General features: G+C 44.7%; 1 protein-coding gene across 3 annotated transcripts in view; it reads left to right on the top strand.

Annotated features, from left to right (window-relative positions):
- The window catches only part of LOC104047469 (contactin-4), a 353,961-nt gene that overhangs the window by 271,206 nt on the left and 60,762 nt on the right, over positions 1–21,993 (top strand). For all 3 annotated transcript variants that reach the window (XM_064453439.1, XM_064453440.1, XM_064453438.1), the window contains 5 exons: positions 4,491–4,593; positions 5,243–5,427; positions 15,031–15,167; positions 16,699–16,828; positions 21,393–21,543. In XM_064453439.1, coding sequence (XP_064309509.1) covers positions 4,491–4,593; positions 5,243–5,427; positions 15,031–15,167; positions 16,699–16,828; positions 21,393–21,543 — 706 coding nt within the window. The remainder of the gene's footprint in view (positions 1–4,490; positions 4,594–5,242; positions 5,428–15,030; positions 15,168–16,698; positions 16,829–21,392; positions 21,544–21,993) is intronic.

Raw genomic sequence — 21,993 nt, 5'->3', positions numbered from 1 at the left:
CATCCAACAGCCCTTGTTCCCCCGGAGCCGCTCAGCGCTGCGGGTCTGGGCGTGCGGGACAGCCTGCGAGATCCCCGAGGTTTCTGTTCCAGTTTCTTCTTCAGTTGATGGCAGTAATCTTTATACACTCAGTGGTGAATCATTCAGGCCTTTTGTGTCAAATACCTGCTGCCTTTGTTGTGGTTGTTTTAACTTGAATATATTCATCCTGGAAAAAGAGGGTTTATCATGGGGGTTTTTTGAGCAGTGCTTGCTTTACAATGCCAGGCTGTTGAGCTGTAACCTGTAAAAGGAAAAGGTGTGGGTGCAGGGGATGAGATCAGATCCTGTAGGCCGATTGCTTCCCCCGTCTGTGCCTTTTGTGCTTCTTTTTTCCTTGTTTTCAGCTACGCGACTCCGGAGTTACAGATCTCCTGATGTTGTTTGCAGTTGCTTTTTGTAACCAGCGGTACCTGCTCTTGTTGACAGAGCTCAGGTTCCTTCCCTGTCGCTGCTGTGGAAGCAGAAGGTGCCTCTTACACCATTAGTTATCCTCAGACAGCTTTACCTCCTTAGAGAGATAAATATCATAGAGGGTAACGGGATGGTTGTAGGCACAGACCGTGCCGAGGCAGCCGTCATGGTCAGAGTGAGCTCAAACTCTCTGCTTCTGTGGACAGAGGTTATCTGATGATAATAAATACAGTGTGTGCTGGGAAAAGTACTGTTTTCCTCTGTCCCCCTTGTTTCCCTCCCACAAATGCATGCAATCACCCCCTATTTAAATATTTTCATGTAGCTGGATGGATTTGTGGCGTCGAGGATGCCTGTAATGCAGGTGGATAAAAGATTTAAAGACATTATAGAAGTGCAGGAGTCCCCAAAACTGCACATTTACAGTCTGGGACCTGTCCTCCTGAAATGAGCACCCATATTCCAGCACAGGGCTTTGGCAACGACAAGCAGCTCCCGCTTTCACATCACGTAAGTGCTAGTGTATAAAAAAAGAGAAAAGATGTTATGGTTTTCTAGATTTCCCAGGGTATTGAGGCTGGGCTTCAGCCTGCGTTCTGCAGGGACAGGAGTTAGTCCTGACACTACCAGCTGGTACCTCCGTTGCAGAGAAAGGGCTCTCTGAGCTATTTGCACCTGGGAAATAAAATAAATAACTAAATGTCTATGGCACGGAAGGCTGAGAATGATCCTAAAGCCTGAAGGAAGGTGTCCGCTAGGATTGTAGCACTTAGTGCAGCTCAGACAGGAAAAGGATTTAAATTTGAATGGCTTTCCCCAGCGAGCTGTCTGGCAGTTCGCTATGGGATACGGACTGGAAGAGAGGGAGGAAAGGGAACAAACCTGCAGACTATCCCCTCCATTTAATAAACCAGTGCCCGCCTGTCCTCCCCTGGCTGCCCTGTCCCTGTCGAGACCCCAGTCTCTGCACCGTGACCCCCAGAAGGGCAGTGGGTACCCGGGAGCGCCACCGCAGCACCTTTGGGACCCTCTGGGCAATCCCAGCCCTGCGGCAAACGCCAGCCAAAGCTTGTTAGGAGCACCCAGGTGCTGAGAGCCACCACTCTTGCAGTACTTTACTACTTCTCTTTAAAATGCACGTCAGATTTTTTTACATCAGAATTAAAACAGTAATAGTAGGAAAGAACTGAAATAGTCCTGGAATAAAATTACCATCAGCAGCAGCTGTATGGGCCAATTAAACTTTAACATTTCACAGGTGTTGTCAGGAAATGCATATCATCTCCTCAGACAAATTAGCTTGCTTCTGAATTCCTGGGACTTTCATCCAAAACCACATTTTTAAGCCTTGAAATTGGAAGAAAAATAAGAAAGCCTCTGAAATGCAAACACAGGGAGCATCTGATGTGCCATGACACTGGAAGCGTCCTCCAAGCTACAAACCTGGTGTCTATTTTAGTCTTTTATCTTCTCCCCCGTCCCTTCCACCTGCATGGCTAAGTCAGATGTTAAATCACCCAGGAAGAGTAGGAGAAATAAGGCCTGTCTGCGTGGAAATGGTCTTGGATTCGGGACAGAGATATCTCAACTGCACTGATGTTTCTCCTATACAGCGGAGACGCAGGACTCACAGCATAGCCTATATATATCTGTGTAGGTAGGTTATAATTGCAGTGGGAGCCTGGTGATTTTTCCAGATATGGGTCCTTATTTTTAAGTGGTTAGAGTTTGCCGTAATGCTGGTTAAACGGCTGCCCTCACAGTTGTAGGAGGCAGCAGCAGTTGCCAGAGCTGCAGGGCTGTGGGTAACAGCGGCTGGAGCCAACGTCCTTCCCATCCCGGTCTGGGCTTTTGTCACCCCTGGGATTACAGCTCTCCGGTCCCAGCCCGAGGCAAAGAAAGGGAACAAGAAAAGGAATGAGTGAAGATGAGGCAAAAAAGTGCCGTTTTTCCTCCCTCCCATTCCTCCCTCCTGCTCTGTCAGGCGAATAACGTAGTAATAACACATTCTGCCTTAATTTCCTAAATAGCCCCTTAGCGTCACACGACACTCTACAGCCTGCTTTGCCTAAGGGGGCTGAGTTCCTGCTTCAGGAGTGGAGGTGGCGCAGAAGAAGGAACCGTTCTCGTGGATTTTTGCTTGTTGAGGGCTGGTTTGCAGGCGGCTTCTCGGGCCGGCTCCCTTTCTCCCATGTTATTTGGCTGCCGCATCATCTCCCGCCCTCCGGCAGAGCCTGCGGAGTGGTTTGGGGGGGGACATGCATCCCCCCTGCTCGCGCACCCGGGCTGTGGTGGGGCGGGGGGTGGCTGGTGGCACAGGCACCGAGGAGCTCTTCAGCCACCTCAGGAGGGTGATGGAGACCATAATTCCTCCAGGTAAGTCTCCAATCCGAAATCCAGCATCTTGCAAAGCGAGGCAGCTGCCTGAATCCAGTCAGGCTTTCGTGGGATGCGTATCCTCAAAAGCTCTTCCTCTGCCAGATTTGTGGCCTTCAGTGCAGAACGTGGAAATAATCTTCTGGGAAAAGATGTCAATAAGTTCTAATATCAGCAAAACGGCGCTGCTGCTCCCGAGCATTCACACCCAGCCTTGCTCTTGGACACCGCTGGGCTGTAGCTGTTCTTGTCTCGGCGGAAGCTCATCCAGCAAACGTTTAGCACGGAGTCTGGAGAAATTTAGGCAAGATTGCAAAGATTTGGCAAGTCACCATCGGGACAATAGAGAGGGTTTTCCGTGATGTTAACCGTAGCAGACACTTCCAGCCCTTCAGGGCTGCCATGTTAGCGTGCAGAGGGCTGACGAGTAGCGTGCCCCGTAATTCTTGTTTGTGTAGTAGTGAATGCTGGAGCGTTGACGCAGACTCGTGGGTTTCCTGCTATATGTGCTGGCCAGGATGTGCCTGTGGAGAGAGTATTTGTGCTGTTAATAAATGCGTTTTAATTTTCATGTTGTGCGGCAGCTACCCTTTATATAACATAGCAGCAATGCTTATTTGCAATGAGTGGGTTGGAAAAAGGTGATGTAACCTGCTGTTGCACGAGGACAGGTAATATACAGGTCAGCAAGTAAATGTAGGCTTGATGTAGGCCTCATATTGAGCATTTTCAGCTATAAAAGTCTCTGAAAAAGATAAAAAGGGGGTTTCTTGCGTCCTTTCTGCAAAGCAGGGGAACAGAAAGCAGCGCTGCAAACTTGGGCCACCATGAGCAGCCCTGACCTACCTGAATGTCTCTGTGAAATGGCGCTGTCGCATCTCCGTACTGCTCGTGCTGTCTCATTTCTGCATCTGCGCACGCGGGTGGCATTCGTCTGCTCTGATCCAGCCCCGCTCCCGCCTGGCAGCCGCGCGCTCCTCGCTTGGCCAACGTCCAGGGAGCGCCGCGCAGCTCAGGTTTAAATGGCAATCATCAATTAGCTGATAATCGCTATTGGCGAAATTATATGCGCCAGTTTTAAGACAGTACAGTGACTAGAAATGTAGCCATTTATCATGAACATAACGGCCTTTTTATGTGCACAAATTTTTAAACACAATTTCATAAAGAGGCTGCCACAATATGTGATTTACTGGGGCAGTAAAAATAAAGAAACTGCCCAAAGAGTATAGGATCTCTGCGCATCCAAATCCTTGAAGTTAATAGAAGCCTCGATTAGCTCCAGTGCTGTTAAAACTTTTTCTAACGGCTATTTGTTCTGCATTTCATTTTCTAGAAGGTGGTGAACCTCCCTTATTATTGCTTTCCTTATTTCACAAGTTACCTGCAAAAATCCTGAATATTCAAAAGCAAAAAGCAGCAGAGCCATGAAGAAATTTTAATCTTTGGCAGATGGTGTGGAGCGCTGGTTCCGATTTTTCTCTGGCAGTAAATGGGAAAAGAGCCCACGCTACACGGCTGTTAGAAACAGGCCATGTTTAAAATGAATGGATTAATTGGGCAAGTAATGATGTATAGAACAGCTCTGTGCTAGCACGGGAACACTTGCGAATTTATTGCAAAAATTCAACTGAGCCTTACCATCTATTTTATGTTCACAGGGGTGATGGGAGAGTATGAGCCGAAAATAGAAGTGCAGTTCCCAGAAATGGTTCCATCTGCAAAAGGAACAACGGTGAAACTGGAGTGCTTTGCCTTGGGGAAGTAAGTTTTGATCCGTTATTATTATTCCTCCGGCTCCTCACTTTCCTAGTGCTGTATTGCCGAGTTTGCAGGATTTCCTCATCATTCACTTTCCTCAGCAGGAGTTCCTTCTTGCAGGCGTTCATAACAGACAGAGGACCTGAGGAACGAGGGCTTTGCTCACCAAAAATATAAACTTCCAAGGAAGAGAGATGATGTAACTTATTTAGTAAAGATGTGTTTGTGCTTCTCCGGTGTTGAGGTCTCATGCAACACTTAAAACACGCCTCTTGTTTCTAGAGTAAACGCTGTCTTTTGGAAGTAAACACTTCCAAAATCAAAATGTGGCAGGAAAATGGATATATTGTCACCATGGAACCCCATATTCAACTTGTCAACAACATGTCAAAACAGCATTTTAATAATACAGAGTCTCCTGCTTTTAAGACTGTGTGAGAAGTACACCATTGGTATTCATATGTATATTAATATTATATGTAAGCCACCCATGATAAAATTGTTCCAGATCCTCTGCCAGAGCCTTCAGACTGACCACATCTTCATCATCCTCAAACACGAAACAGTGTTAAGTTGATTAGACAAGAGCTTATCAGGACAAGACCCACAGCTTTTTCTGCGAGTCTTATTTTGCTTTATTTTCCTTATTTAGCCCGGTTCCTACAATTAGCTGGAGGAGAGCGGATGGGAAGCAGATACCCAGAAAAGCCAGGAGACACAGATCAAGTGGACTTCTTGAAATCCCAAATTTTCAGCAAGAAGATGCTGGACTTTATGAGTGCGTAGCTGAAAACGTGAGAGGGAAAAACGTGGCACGAGGACAACTGACGTTTTATGGTAAGCAGAGCGCCTGCTTTCCGGGGGCTTTTATTGTATCAAGTGCAATACGCAGTAAATATTTTGTGAGAAAGTCATTTTGGGGGTATTTTTAAAATTACTTTCTTCTACAATTACAATATCTCAAAAAGGGTGTAATTTGAAGAAAAAAGCCCTGTCTGAATGGTGCATATTAACGGAGAATCAGAGGTGTTGGAACCAAAACGCTTCCCTGGAAGGACACTGGCATGGTAACATGTGGAAAACGCTTGCTAACGGCTCGTTTGCCTTCTTGTGGCTGTGGGGGTGAAGCAGGTAGTCTGTGGAGCATCGTTGTGCTTACAGCTTGGGATTTACTACAGATGTGTGCCCCCAGCTTGTGTTAATAAAAGTTAATTGCTTATAACCAATTAAGGACTGCTTTCAAGAGGGGTCACTGGTTGCACAGCCTGGAAAGTTGGGATTTAACCCTGTCAGAGCCGGCAGAGTGCTCTTCACCCAAAGACTTTCTACACCTGCTCTTCTTACGCTGAAACCAGAGCCATTGATCCGGGCACAATAAAAACGTGAAACTTCAGCTTCACAGGATTTCTGTGTTAAGTAGAAGATGCCTTAGCACGTCTAATCCTGATACAAGTGTGTGCCCATCCCCAAACTGCTGCTGGAAACAGCCCCATCTTGCAAAGCAAATTAAATGCTTCTAGGAGATGGACCAAGCTTGCGGGGGAAAGTTTTACCTGTTCTGAGTTACTGTGGATTTACCCGCAGAGCTGAACGAGAGCCACGGCGAGGGGTTTTAGAGGTACGAAGGGCTGTTGGTTTCATATTTAGTTTCTGCTTGATATTTTTTGGAGGGCAGAAGGCTACAGGTTACGTACCCAGGAGGCAGGTGTGCAGAGACCTCCCCACCGTCATAAAAAGTCTTTGTTTTGTTGCTGCCCTGTTATCACCTTCAGGAGCATAATAGAGCATCGTTCTTTATTGAACACATGGAGAGAAATTCAGTGTTTTCTCCTCCAAGTGCTCCTGAGGGCCCAGCTTCTGTCAGCAGGGAAGATTGGGTTGAACTCCAGAGATGAGAAGAATGGTTTTGATTTATAGTATATTTGCTGCAGAAAAAGAGTCTGGGAACTAACCCTCCTGGCAAAACTGGATTGCATTTGGTGAGTAATGTAATTTAAAAAAAAAAAAAAGGGATGCTTTAAAATTTGAAATATTTCTAAAAGACATTTCATTTAAAAATCAGAACTTCTGGGGCTTCCTTTTCAAATGAACACTTTCCCTTTTGAAATTGAGTAAAATATAAAGCGAGAAAACATTAAAAAAGGAGAGAAATAGCAAGAACAAAGTGAAATCTTTCATGTTAAGGAAAGACTCTTGGGTTGAATAAAATCAAGTTTCTTGTTTCAATGAAACAATTTCAAAATTTCTTTTTCTGTTCATCAAAAAATGCATGTTTCTCCTGATTTTTCCTTTGTGGACAGTAGTGAGAAGACTCACCAGTTGCACAGTTTTGCTCAACCCACAGCCAGACCTGCCTTCCATGCAAAGCAGTAAATCGAGCCTTTGGCATTTTTCCCACCATAGTGTATATTAAGTTACAATCTAATTACGGTAATGAATTTACCAGTCTGGATCCCGTTCCTGGAGGACTGCAGATCCTACCCAAAAGCTGCCACCGCGGCTAGTGTTGGTTTTCACACTCAGGATGGCATTTCAGCAAAGAAGCTCAAGATTTTAGGGGAAGAGGAGCGTCCTCCTCTCTCTGTGATGGTGGGAGCTATCTTTACATCCGCTTTTCTTCCTGTGAGCAGAGGAGTTCCTTAGGGAGAGGCGTTAGCCTGCCACCCCTGCTGGTTAATCATCCTTGGTGTCTTGAGGATGTTGAGTTACTAGTTTATAAGTATCCAGTTTTCAAAGATAGCTTATGTTTGGCAGCCAGTTAGTACTGAAAGCAGATCTTGGTTTTTGTAAGCTAGACTCCGGAGTTTCACATGGCAGCGAGATTTTTTAGAAGTAACTTACTATAAACATTTTCTACAAGTAGTTGAAACTGAAAGTAATTTTCCATAATCATTTTTCTTTTTAAAGCTGAGAAGTATTAAGCAGTTATTGAAATACAACTGTAATGTTGGCAGAGCTTTTCAGGTTGCTTTAGGCGGGTCGGGGCTGGCGGCCAGAGAAGGGAACGCTCCGGAGGATGCGATACGGGATGTGCCACCTGCACACGGTGACATGCTGTGTCATGACGCGTGCCCTGCAGATCTCAGTCTGGCTCTAATGGCGTGACTTCTTTAAACCCAGTTATCTGTCTCTCTGCATAGTATAAAACAAAAAAAAAAAAAGAAAAAGGAAATGAAATTCAAATTTGCCTGCTCGCTGTAGATAACCCAGCGTTGCCTCCGTTGTCAGGTTCTTTCAGTGCTCCTGGAAGTTGTCAGGGAAGGTTGACTTTTGCTGTATTTCATTCTTGTATCAATGTTTATTTTTGCCTCTGTTAGCATATCAGTGACACCGAAGTTGTTTGACATTCTTGTTGCAGCAGGAAAGGTTAATTAAACGTGCAAGATCTGTTCTTCCCCCGTTTTCTGTGCGTTGAGCTCCTGCAACAGGCTGTTTTATTGCTCTCCAAAAGCATTTGTTCTGAGTGCTGGTGTCCTACTTGATAGATAGACCTACACGATAGAAAACATGTTAATGTTAATGCAATTACAGTGACTTATACCTGTTTCCTTGACTATTATAACTCTGAACCACATATCACTTGTTTTCTTGCCGTAAGTCTCTTGTTCTGTCTGCCATTCCTAACCAGATACCACGTACCTCAAATTAGCTCCTGAGAACTAGCAAATTAAACTGCAAAACCTCTTCCACCCTCATTTAGCAGCCGTAATCGTGCGTGGCGCTCCGTTTCTGACTTTGCAGCTCGTTCCCCGCGGACCCCGCGCCTTTGTGAGCCAGGCCAGGTCAATCCCCGTGGCTGAGGCAGATGAGGTCCCCAGCAGGAGCCGGCGGCAGCACGGCAGGAGCACATCGCTGCCACGGCGCTGGCTGCACCGCGCCCCTGCTTCGGGTGCCTGCTCTTCCATCGAACTCGGCAGCGAGGGTCCGCCACGCCGTCAGCTACGTGTTTTGATCCGCAGTGTTTCGGAAATGCTCCCATTGACCTGGTTCTATTTTTAATCTGGCTGCTTATAAATTTAAAATTGGATAACCCTCCACAAGGCTAAGATTTATATCCTGAGCAAAAAGCAACGCCAACAATTTTTTTTTTTTGGCAGAAGTACAGTAAACTGATTACCTTAGCCAGCTAATTTAAGAAGAAATTGCCTTTTTGTTCATAAAACCAGCATTAAGGAGATGCTTATTTATTATCATCACAGACGTTCTTTCATTCATGTGAAGTTTAGATGCCATTTCAGTCAGACCTTCCTTTGTCAGACAGACAGTCGCAACCCAAAGGTTGTCCTGAGGGTAGGACGAGAGGCAACAGGCAGATGCACAAGTACAACGACCTCATAAAGTGTTGTTGTGGCTGCTCATCCCTGTGGCCTCAAAGCCTTTCCCATGATGGACGAGAGCCTCGCACCCCTCTACAGCTCCGCTGACGTGCCTTGGCCAGGTGCTCCCTGCTAACCATTGTCCAAGGTCTCCGTACCACCACACCAGTGTATTGTTCTCCTAGACTTTTTAAGAATATGAGTGTATTTTTTTAATGCAACATGTGAAATGAGATGGTTGCGCCAATGCTTATTCTTGGGCTCTGCTTCAGTGTACATTTAGACTTTCCTATATTGACTCGTTCTGATGAGCCAATGCAACATCTTGACATGCCCCACTCCAACAACATGGATAGTCTGAGTAACAGAAGACAGGAGAAATAGCTGTCAGTCAAGGTGATCCAAATAAAAGCATGTTCAATGGGGCTGGCTGTGACAGCACTAAGGAAGCAGCACTGGGGGAGGTTGCTCCACCGTGCTGGGCTGGGAACAGGCACCCCAGTAGAGGCAGGGGTGCTTGGGGCAAGGGCCTGCACCACCACCGGGAACATTTGTCTGCCAGAATTTAGACCAAAATCCATGTGACTTGGCATTGGGCTTTTCAGTCAGATCAACACTGTCGTACACAGCTTGGAAGAGAGGGAAAATATCCAAGTACCAAAGCAGCTCGGTTTTGGCTGGCACAGACGCCAGCGCTGACTTGGCATCACCTGTGTTGCTCTGGGGTCCTCCAGCATCTCTCTCGCTTGAACTCACCCTCTACCTGCCCAGCACCTTGCTGGCAAGCCAAGGCAAGGAGTTTAAAATTGCAGTTAAAATGGTTTCTAAAAGTGTCAGAGCAGCAGCATCCGCATTAGCAGAGAGACAGACTATTTGTAACTAATTACAGTTCTTTGCAGCATTTTGTAAGATACTCAGCAAAAGCCATTTAATTGGCTGGACCGCTTTTCAGATTAAATACTTCTCAAATCAAAGTCCCACCGGGAATTTATGCAGTTCCTTAATTCTGCAGTGAAAAGTGTCCCCCTTTCATCAATGGGCCAGTGTTTTATTTGTGCGAAAGCTACTTTATGCTACTGTGTAAAACAGCCTCAAACGTAAATCATGTTATGCTCTTCATTATGGCTGGAGGTCTAAAAGGAAATTTGCATAAGTGAAAATCAGGCAATTGTATGTCTCTACTCAGTTTAGGTCCCAGATCACAAACAAGTCATTGAAATTTCAAAGCCACTTGAAACGAAGTGAGTTCTGGACTGATAAAAATACAAGAAAATGGAAATAAATAGGACAAGTATATATTATTAATTCTAATTTGCATGCCTCACTAGAAAACCCAGTTTGCTACCTGTTGCGCAGATACATTGCCAATTGATTTCTCACCTTCAAGCATCTCCACATTCATTTTATTTAAAGTTCTTAAACCCTGTGTCGTTTCAGAATATTGTGCCAATTGAACTCTTGGTTAACCACCACTTAAACTCTTGGCAGCCGCCAAAGCCGTCCTTCCAGAAAGGGGTGGTTGGCCTTGGGAGCAATCCTTGCAGTGCCCAGGCTCAGTCGGTTACACTCGCCCTGGGGAAAATCACTGCTCAGAGGGAGGATGTCTTGACTCCTGCCGGTGGAATATGTATTTTCTCAGGCTTTAGTGCAGGATCTCTGAGTTTTGAATAATTTGCTGCCCAAGGGAAGTCTTGCATCCAGAACAAGTTTCTGCACAGAGCACAAGCATGTTTCTCCCCCACTTTTCCTTTTCTAAGGGATTGCTGGAAACCTGCTTATACTGAAATCAATTTTTTAGGAGATTCAGAAAAAGTGCTGAAATTATTATCATTTTGGCTTGGAAAAATAGCTCTCCAGCAGGAGAAGCAAAAATACAAATAGGGATGAGAAATGAAGCGTGAAGTCGCAGAGCACCCCACACCTCCCTTACTCCCCTGGTAGCTGCAGTCCAGAGTGTCAGGGATAAAAAAATAACTTAATCGCTGAGGACTAGTCTTTATGGAGGTGCCTGTAATGCCTACAGTCCTTTGGTGCCCAGTGTAACTGGGAGACGGTCACGTAATGGAGCAGAATAGCTTATGGAATAGGACTTAAATAATAAGAAGGGACCGTTTGAGCATTTTCATCAGCTAGGTTAACTCCTTCGAATTTTCCTCTGTTTCTTTTCCTCTGATATTTAATATTTCACTCCCAAGCAGAACTCCCAGGCTGGTTCATTACGGTCAGTCTTCTAGAGAGGCAGAAAGGAGACATCCTGCCCGAGCGGCAGTATCTGGTGAACTTCCCAAAGATGCAGACAAATGGAGATCACTCAGGTGCAACACTCATGCACATGACTTTGGTGGAGGCTTTGCACAGCTTTGAGAGTTGTATAGATTTCAAATGGTCCTTAATTGGCAGTAGAGGTCAGGAGGAAGGGATTAAGAGGGGAAAAGGAAGACAAGAGGGAAAGTGGTAGCTTAAAGTCTGGTTTCACGTTCCTGTGATCGTGGGGAAGGATAACAAATTAGGGACATATGGGTTTTGTTTACAGAAGCTATATCCCCATTTGGACCAGGATGACGCGTGCGCCTGTCTGCACAAACCTTATACACTCGCTGCATTCTTTAATTACTCATGTGTTTTTCCCATCTGTTTTCCTTACTTCTTATGCTTGGCTTTCTGGTCTTTAGGCTTTTCTGATCCTGGGCTCAGTCTCAATCTCTTTAGAATAGATATAGTAATGGACAAGTCATTCAGCCTTTCATCTGCCATTAATGATGAATTACACAGCCTGCACTAGGTCATCAGCTGCTATAAATTGGCTTAGGAACACTAAAATCAATATACACCGACCAAGAATTGGATTCTGTGTATGTATTAGTACCTCATTTGCTTTAGTCTTTGTGGTTGTTTTGAACTCGCCGACGATCACAAGGTCCTACAGAGTTATTTCTGGTTTATTTCTCACGTTGCTCCCATAATTCTTTGTTTTGTTACTAATTTCTGATGCGATGCATCATCACCAGATGTGTCATTTCATTTTCAAATGCCTTTTAGGACACGATTGCTGGTCCAGCTTTCCAGTGCCTTCTTTGGCTTTCAATTTATTACAATGAAGGTGAGACTTGTTCTGGATATTTTGTCTTAGAGAAGTAAGAGTAGATTTGGGCATGCTTTCCTAATCACCTGGTTTAAAATGCCCCACTTTGCATTGGTGAAGACTGGAAGGTGATCAAAGGTAAACAGGTTTTTTTCTAACTGCTGCCGCAATTTTTCTTCCACCCCCCTGAGTACAAATTCTATGCAAATAATATCTAAGTACTCCAAATAGGGCCAAATTATTTCCAGACCCATCATATGAAAGAATTTGTCTTTGGTCAGCACCACTGAAATGATCCAAAGGGCTCTTCCTAAAACTCTACTACCAGTCACAAATTAAACCTTGTCATTATCTCAAATAATGCTGCTGTACCAGAAAATGTTGCAGCGTGGAGCTGGTTTCATATTGTATTTGAATTACTTTAATTATTGTGCTTGAAATCATGTGTCACATTACCATGGCTTGGCATGATCCCCAATGGAAGGCTGTCAAATTTCATTATATTATGGCGAGTCTCATTTGGTGGCTCAAACATATTTGCTGCATGAACCAACCCTTGTGTATTACCCAAGATTAAGTCAAGAGCATGCCTGCTATTCTCTGAAATGAACTGTTGAAAGGAGAGGTTGACCTAATTAGAAAAGTCCCAAAGAACAGCAGAGAACGAAGCTCCTGTGAAACAAAGGACTCCTCCGGTTTTCACTGAGATATATTTTTTGACCTATTACGCTCATTCCATAGTTGTCTGCATCATAAATAGCTTTAGGATAGAAAGCTTAACCAGTTAAAATAACCGGAGGGGGTGAGGAGTGGTGCGCGGCGCTGGGCTGCGGCTCACGGGCGCTGCACAACAGGGGGAAACGACTAGCAGGGGTGGCAGCTCCCAGCACCACGCGTTTCAATCTCAGCACCGTCGCTTAGAGCAGGGGTTCAGATGTGCAACGCGCAGAGTACAGCCGAAGGGCTGGACAGGTAAAGGCTTCTGCTGCGTTGGGTGAGAATTGTCCTTTTTTGGGGAGTCTGCCTGAAATAAGGATAAATACTGACTTTTCGTTCCTCCTCACATGAGACTTATCTTTCTTCATACACAGCATACATTTATATGTTATAGACCCCACCTTCCCCTTCATGGGTTTTCATGTTTTACTAGTTACTTTCAGTTGTTTTGTCCGATTTTTTTTTGTTTGTTTTCATGTAGGAAATCAGTAAACACCCAGTGCTGCAAAGAAGGCAAATGGATATGTGTGGTTTTATAGAGTTCCTTTTTATGGTATCATAAGACTGTCTTCAAAATTATGAGTTGGATGCTGTTAGAATAGTAAATATGTAAATTCATGAGTAATTTGCAATTGTCCTTGAGCCACGGAACCCGTTGCGGTTACGCAGGGTGTCTCAGTTTGATAGAATTGTTCAAGTTCTTACTCCTGATGACAGAATTGACTTTCATCTTCCTACATTTAAAAGCCTTCCCTTTTGTATCTCTTCAGATACAGATAATAAACAAGCTTAAAACACTACGGGGTCAGGAGGGGCAGCCAGAGAAGTAAACACTGCTTGCCTCTCCTTTGCAGCTACATCTTTTGCTTCTGCGTTGTCGTTACATTCGGTTCACCTTTCTGCTTTTTTTTTTTGCAAATCCCTTGGAGTTAAGATGCTGTGCAAAATCCTTCAGCTTGCTTCTGCGCCTTGTAGGCACCGTCAGAAGGGAAGTGTGCGATGTGGTAGGTGTGGGATTAAGTGCACATCTGTCACAGCCTGAATGCAGTTTTAAAAGGCTCTCAGCTCTCTGAATGGGTGTATCCAGCATCGCGTCATGGTAGACATACCGATATTTTAGGTATAATCACAACAACCATGTGTTGAACTTACCATTTTGGTATAATATCTTTAAATTTATCCTTTCAAACCTTTCTCTGGCCCCTGTCTCTACCCAAAGGAGGTATATGAAGTTGTTACCTGTCTTTGAGTAATCTTAATTTTTATTTTTTTATCTGATTATATGGGAAAAAGTGTTAACCAGGTTCTTGGAGACCTCTGCTGGTAATATCTTCCTACTCATTCTCTCAGATTTTCTTATGTCAAAATAGGGAAATGACCATTAAAAAAAAATCTGAGCTCTCTTTTTTAGTGGGGCTTTCTGAAAAGTATTGTAGGTATATCTACCTACAGATGGGGTTTATGAAGGCAACATAAGAAGGTCAGAGGTTTTATACGGCCTCCAAAAACACGTGGCAATTTTAGCGGACTTTGATTTGCGTGTGGAGTCTGGCTAAACGTAAAATATATTTTAAAAAAATCGAACAAACTCTGATAAAATTATGTCAAACACAACTAAAACTACAATCTCATAAGTGCCTGAAAACTGCCAGTGCTGGTTTTTACCAAATTCTACCAAAATGTATCTCTGATATCTGCTTTTGGACTTTCTAGGTTTGTTCAGTGTCATTGATGCAATTATTGAGTCCAAAGATTTTTCATACACGTAGAAGATCTTCCTGAGGCAGTACTTGTAGATATGGCCCTGGTCTAAGAAAAGACTGAGAATTTGGACCTGAAGTAGCGCCTATAACCGTGCAGGCCTATATTACTGGAATAACCTTAATTTCAGTGCAGAGGTAGTTCTGAATTACAAGTTTTGAAGCTGGATGCTAAATTTTTGAGCTTTGAAGCCGAAGTCATATAGATGTCAAAGAAAATGTCTCTACTTGAAGCACCCCAGGTCTAACAGTGCCATTTATTCCACTGGGGCAGCAGATGAACTGTTGCTTTGGTTTTGTATGATGACCAGGATTTCAGAAGCTACACTTTTTCATTAAGTGTTTTTATTAAAAATAAAATGAATACAGGTTCTGATCTTGCACAGGCCACCTTCCGAAGGCAGAACTGGACTCGGGGGAAAAAATAATCTTTAGCAATTATTAAGCATGTTATTAAATCCAAGTCTTAAATGTGCTAATGAAGAAAGAAACGGCTATTTGCTTGAGCCGAGAGCACGCTGTTGGTTACAGACGCGAGGCTTTAGTCATTACTTCTGCATTGCAGCTCAGCCCAACTGGATTCAGAAAATCAGCGATGTGCACGCAGCCATAGAGGAAAGCGTTGTCTGGGAATGCCGAGCGAGCGGGAGACCGAAGCCCTCGTACCGCTGGCTGAAGGACGGGGAGCCGCTGCTGCCCCAGGTAGGCACTGTGGGAGCCCTTTGCCGGGGAGGGGGGTCGCAGGCTCCGCAGGTGCTTTCATGCTCCGCCAGCTTTCTCATCTCTGAATGTTTTATTACTTTTGGAATGGAAATAAAAGGATGGCGGTGCTCTGAAATCCCCACGCTGTGTAGGCAATGCCTTGCGGGCATCTCCGTACAGCTTGAGGAGGGCCGCTGTTAGCAACAAGGAGGACACACAACAGCTCTGCGTTCAGAGGTCCTCGCTGAAATGAAGGGTCCGTGATAGAAACCTAAGGGTGGAGAGACCCTTGCGAAGAAGAGGGAATGACTGAATGGGACTCCGGAGCCTGCAGCCAGAAAATGATCACCCTGGATTAATTTTGGTTTTTTAAGTTTATGATGTTTTGTTGAACTTCAGCTGCTAATGAAACCTTAGCGGTTTTGCTGGTCTTTAATGGCGTTCCCTCTCCTCCTGGTGAGCTGTGTCCCTGTGCAGGCGACCAGGAGCTGGGCCTGCCATTGCCAGGGACATGAAGAGCTGCATAAAGAAGGGTGATGTGCAGGAGCTGGGAAGAAGCACCCCCTCCCACTGCCCTGCCTGCCCAGCCTCTCGCCAGAGGGTCATCGCTCAGTCCCGTGATCCCCCCCTGCCCCATTATAACCACCCACTAAAACAAGTCACCAAAGCGTTGGTTTCACAGTAGCTGGCATTTTCTTCCCTTCGCTTATTGTGAAAAAAATATGGTAGCCCAGATTGGATCTAAGCCTGGCAAAGATTGCACAAACATTAAATTTCTGCCCTACGGCCAAGTAGGAAGCCAATAGCTCTTTATACTACTTTTTTTTTTTTTTAATGGTGAAACTCCTGGGGAGGGAGGGAACACTTTGCTGTACTTATTAAAATTGATAACATGAGCTCCATATCCTTAGGCTGACAAATGATACCCTGGTCTTTTGTTCCACACACTAATTTTACTTGCTTCACGCTGGTCACTAGCAGATGGTCTCGTACTTAAATCACGGTAGTGGCTGATATGAAGTGAAGGATCATTAAATTATTAACATCTATATTGTTTTCAGTAAAATGCAGAGGATTTTAAGTATTTCTCTCTGTGCTAGCTAAGATGGCAACCAGTCTTACTAGCCTTCATTGCCATATATACTCGTAATACCATTGTTTTAAACGTTTTAAGGAATAGGGTTGGCTGCGATATGCCACTATGGAACAAAAAGTGCATTTTTTGGATTCAAGTTTATCTACTTCAAAGGGATATTAATCTAAATGGTTTGGGTATTAAATCAATGAGAAGTCAAGGGAAAGTCCTCCAATTTAAATTGCATTTGCGATCTACTGTATTGGTTTTACCATTTAGTATCTGACCTGACATAAATTTAGCTGGCAAATAGATTGGAGCATGCAAATTCTTCCCATTACTTTTACTTTTTTTAGGTCTACCTTGATATAAAATATAGCCCAACAACCACTGGGTTTATGTCCCAAGGCAGGATCTCCTTATTTACTTTTTTATTCATTTTACTGTTTCCTACAGGGCCGAGTTCAGCTGGAGCAGGGCTCGCTCACGATAACGAACGTCAGCCTGTCAGATGCCGGCATGTATCAGTGTGTAGCAGAAAATAGACACGGCATCATTTTTGCCAGTGCAGAACTGAGCGTCATAGGTAAGTTTACTTTTCTGAATGCTGCACACCTTCCAAAACCAGCAAAGCCTTCACCCCAGCTGGTTTTGCCAAGCTTCAGCCTCTGAAGCAGAAGTGCTACTGAGGGTCTTTGACAAGTTGTTGTTTTTAAGTAAGGCATGAAATGAAAACTTGAGAAAGCGGATAGATGGAGAACAGACTTTTTTTACATCATCCCATCTTCACATATTCATCCAGGTGCCTGAGCACGAAGAGCTGGCAAGCTCACTCGGCCTCTCGCTGGTTAGAAACATTTATGAAGAAACCGAGTATCGCAGTTCAGAGCATGCTGGACAGTAACTGCCTGCTCTTGGGCTGCAGAGACCGACTCTCTTGTGGAAATGTTGAAAAACCACCTGTCTGAATAGACTTTTCACCATTCTAATGGCAATCATAATGCTCCCGTCCCAAACCCTCACCAAGAAAAACAACTTCTGCCCCACTTGTTGTGTGCACCTGGTAGGGGTTGGAAGGGCCCTCTGGAGCTCATCCCGTCCCACCCCTGCTGGAGCAGGCACACCCAGAGCAGGGGCACAGGGCCGCGTCCAGGCGGGGGGTGAATGTCTCCAGGGAAGGGACCCCACAGCCTCTCTGGGCAGCCTGTGCCCCTGCTCTGGCACCCGCACAGCAAAGGGGTTTGTCCTCACGTTCAGGGGGAGCTTCCCGTGTTCCAGCTTGTGCCCGTGGCCCCTTGGCCTGGCGTTGGGCACCGCTGAAAAGCGCCCGGCCCCATCCCCCTGACACCCACCCTTCAGGTATTTATAAGCATTGATGAGATCCCCCCTCAGCCTTCTCTTCTCCAGGCTGAACAAACCCAGGTCCCTCAGCCTTTCCTCACAAGGGAGATGCTCCAGCCCCTGATCGTCTTTGTAGCTCACCGCTGGACTTGCTCATCCTTCTTAAACTGGGGTGCCCAAAACTGGACACAGGACTCCAAATGTGGTCTCACCAGGGCAGAGTAGAGGGGCAGGATAACCTCTGCTGGCCACACTCCTTTTAATGCAGCCCAGGATGCTGTTGGCCTTCTTGGCCACAAGGGCTCAGTACTGGCTCATAGTCAGCTTGCTGTCCACCAGCACTCCTAGGTCCTTCTCAACAGAGCCTTCTCAACAGAAGCTCCTCTGGATCCAAGTGGTTAAACACCTGATGGGAGGGAGTAGAGATTACAGAGCTAGGCTCTTCTCAGGGGTGCCCACTGCCAGGACAAGAGGCAATGGGCACAAACTGAAACACAGGAGATGCCATTTAAACATAAGAAAAACTTCTTTACTCTGAGGTTGCTTGAGCGCTAGAACAGGTTGCCCAGAGAGACTGTGGCATCTCAGTCCTTGGAGATACTCAACATCCAACCAGACATGGCCCCGGCAACCTGCTGTAGCTGCCTCTGCATGAGCAGGGAGGGGATGGGACCATCCCCAGAGGTCCCTGCCAGCCTCAGCTGTCCTGCAAGTCTGTACCTCATTCAAGAGTGTTGCTCTTGTAGGAGTGGCAGGCCTGGAAACCGATATGTCAGCATAAATATCTAGTTTTAAAGGGTGAAATAGAATTCATGGTTACAGAATAGTGGTTTAGTTGTTTTCGAAGCGAATGTTCAATAGCATCATTCCCTGCTTTATCCTGAAGAACAAAGCACGAGGTCTTTTCTGATTATGGCACTTTCAACCATCGGTCATTTTTTATCAGCAGAGATAGATGCCTGCATAGAAAAAAAATTCATTTGAAAGATTGTCGGTGTTGCTGTTCAAGAAAAGTACAATAATGCTCAATAAATTAGACTTCACAGCCCTAAGATTTATTGGATGTGTTACTGCGTGAAAGAAATCGAAATAAACCCACTGATGCTTTTACTGTCTAGTCAAAACCCTGGTAAAAATGAGCCTTTGGGAGGAAGGCAGATCTTCTCGGAAGACAGAGGCTTAGCCCTTGCTGGTGGGTACCTCCAGTGCCTCCCCGTCCCCAGCAGCCCCACAGCACCCCGGGGCCGACCTCGTGTCTGCACAAAAAGCAACGACTTTGAAGATCCTGCTCATAAGATCCTGCCAGATAACTTGTATTTGTCTGACTTCTCATTCGGGTTATGCAATCTTGCTTCTCTATGTCACGTGAAAAGTACCAGAATGGTGTGCTGCAGGTTAATTTTTATGGATCTGTGATTTAATTTGGCATATTTTTAAAGAGAAAACAGGTGTGTTTTTCTTTCCACTAGAGTTTTCAAAGGAGGTCAATATTCTGAGCTCTCACTGCGAAATGTTAGCTTTTAAACAGATCTTTCTGACTATAAAAATGGTTATTTTAAAAGGTCCTGAATTTAAGCACTTGAAATGATTAAACGCCACTAATAGCAAGTGAGACTTATCACAAAATTAAGTGAAAAAGAGAAATGGAAAATTACAGAGAGAGCTTTTCTCAGAGCGATTCTTCTCTATTATTGTTGCCAATTAAATTGCCTGGAGTCTTCAGCTAAAACCAGGATCCTGTTGTGCTGGGCATTGTAAAAACATATAGTAAGATGCAGTCATTGCCTTAAAGAGTTTTCAGGCTATATGTTTAAAACAGAACAGGGGAGGGTGGGCATAGAGTGAAAAAAAGTAATTAACATCCTCATTTTACAAACAAGGCGTGAAGAAATTAAATGCAGTGCCCCTGAAATGGCACAGGGAAGCTGTGGTAGTGCTGAAAACCGAGCCCAGAGTTTTTAAATGTCAGATGAGAACATTTTGAATGCTGTGGAATAAAACCCATATCGTGCAACTCCTTTACCTCATGCAGGACCAAGAAGAAAATAGCAAATGACTTGTAAAAAAACCCAGCCTAAACTGTTCGCTACAGAGACGGAAATAACAGGATTATCCAAAAATCTATTTGGCTCATAAATTTTTGGACAATCATCTGAGAAATTATTTCCAGAAGTGATAATGTATTAATTATGAAAATATGATATAAATAATAATCCATCTGGTTGTGAGCGCATTGGCGGGAAGTCATCCTCAGGATGCCTCCTTTAATTTTGAGATGTTTTACATAACCGGCGTTGGTTTTCAGATGTCTCCTTTATAGCCTTTAATAACGTGCCTGTTTCCTTCATGCTAAAATGAAGTCAGCCGTCTATAATTAGACATAGAAGACAAAACAGCTCAGAGATTAGCGAGCTCTGATGCATGAAAGTGGAAGACGAGATCTATTCGATCATAAAGCCCATCCCATTGTCAATGTGGTATTATGTTTTATTCAACTTTTTTGTGACAGTGATATCCAAGAGAACTGAGGCACACGAGATGCCCAAGGGAAAACAAACTTGCTTTCTGTATCACAGGGTAGGTTTTGTCTCCCAGCTGCTTCAGGTGAGCTTTCGATCATTTTATGGAGCATCAAGCAGATGCGATGCACAGTGATCTAAACTCTCACCTCCCAAGGTGCAGCAAGAAAGTAAGTCGAGGAAGAAGCTGCAAGCTCGGGGGACACGGGGCTGGGGCAGGAGGCGCAGGGTGCTGGCGCCTAGCAAAGGGGATGGAGAGAATTAGAGGGGACGGGGCAGAGTTTGCTGCCGCTGATCTGTCGGAAAGCAAGCTCCTGTCAGCAGAGACGTGCTCGAGCCGGGCGGGGGTTGTTCATAAAACCCTTAAGCTGCCTCACCTATTTGCTCAGAGCTTTCAATATTGAAAAAATTAATTGTCCTACTTTGATATAAATAAAGCCTGGTTCTCTGTGGGGAGTTCACTACCAGAGTCAGTCTAGAGGCAGCCGTCTCAAAGCTCTGCCTGTCATCGGGTCCCATCAAATAAATCATTAAAAATCCTTTGAGGCGGGAATCAGAAGCCAAACCATCTCCCCCCTCCCAGGCCTGCCTTACAGCCAGGCTGCAGACTGTCTGCAGGGCTTCAGTGTTTGCTCCAATTAATATCTGACTGTTTTTCACAAAAGAGAAGAGCGTGCCCTGGAGGGACTAAGAAAGATGATTTGAGAGTACCTTGTACCCTGGCGCCTACTTAAGCCTTGCTTTGTTTCACTTGGTTCAGGACCTGGCTGTGTCAAGGTCTCCCACCCTTACAGCATGAAAATAAAAAGACCCTGTTTATGCAACAGTTGTGAATATAAAGCATAAAAATGCCAACTTCTCTGGAAACACTAACATTTCTGATTAATTGCACGGGTTCTGTGTTTGCGACAATTTTCCTGTATGCTGCTGCTCTGCACATAGCAATGGTCGACAAAATTATGATCACGCTGTTATGACGCAAAAAAGGCAGTAGATCACACAGTTCGGGCAGGCGCAGCTCTTGGGGCGCTGCCCCGAATCAGATGTGTGCCACACCGGGTTTCTGCTGCCTGCCGACGGTACTGGTCTCTGAGGTTTGTCGCTGAATATGCGGTTCTAAACAAGAGCTGAAGCATTCTGTTTGCCCCATCCGTATGCGCGTATAGTTCATAAAGTCAGATCATTTAGCAACTGCAGCCCTGGAATATTGTAAGGTTCAAAAGAGCCTGATTTTGGTGTTTCCAGAGGGAATTCTGATCGCATTTGTTGTTTTTTTTTTTTTTCTTTCAGCCATCGGTCCAGACTTTTCCAAAACACTCTTGAAAAAGTTAACTCTTGTTAAAGTGGGCGGTGAAGTAATCATTGAGTGTAAGCCGAAAGCTTCCCCCAGACCTACTTATTCTTGGAAGAAAGGAAAAGACATCCTAAGAGAAAATGAGAGGTAACGTCTTAAAGTAACCATTTCTTTCATTAGCTTGCTCCAACCCAGGGGCTTTCAGCAATGAAAGCTAAATTTGTCATTAATAGCTTCCTAAAATTGACTTGCAAATAAATGTGAAAACAGCTACTGTTCAATCTCACGGAGCTGGGGGTGAGATTTCTATTCCCATTGTGTTCATCCCAGGCTCTGTGTACTATTAAAGCATCCCTGCCAAGAAGCTGATAAAGATACATTCTAAAAAGCAAATATTTTCCCTCTGCGATGCTCTAAATAGCCATTGTTTTTCAAAAAAATTTCCCAGGAGATAAAACCTTCCACTGCAAATTACACTGCTCTGGGACATTACTCAATGTCCTGCAAACAGGAATTATTTGGGGTCAGTAATTAATTTGGCAGTCCTAATGCCTGACTTGGAGACAGCTTTTTCAGACTGGCCCAGTCTTTTTTTTT

This window comes from Phalacrocorax carbo, chromosome 6 (genome assembly GCF_963921805.1).
Source record: "Phalacrocorax carbo chromosome 6, bPhaCar2.1, whole genome shotgun sequence".
In the NCBI taxonomy this organism is placed as follows: Eukaryota; Metazoa; Chordata; class Aves; order Suliformes; family Phalacrocoracidae; genus Phalacrocorax; species Phalacrocorax carbo.
This window is presented reverse-complemented; position numbering and strand designations above follow the sequence as displayed.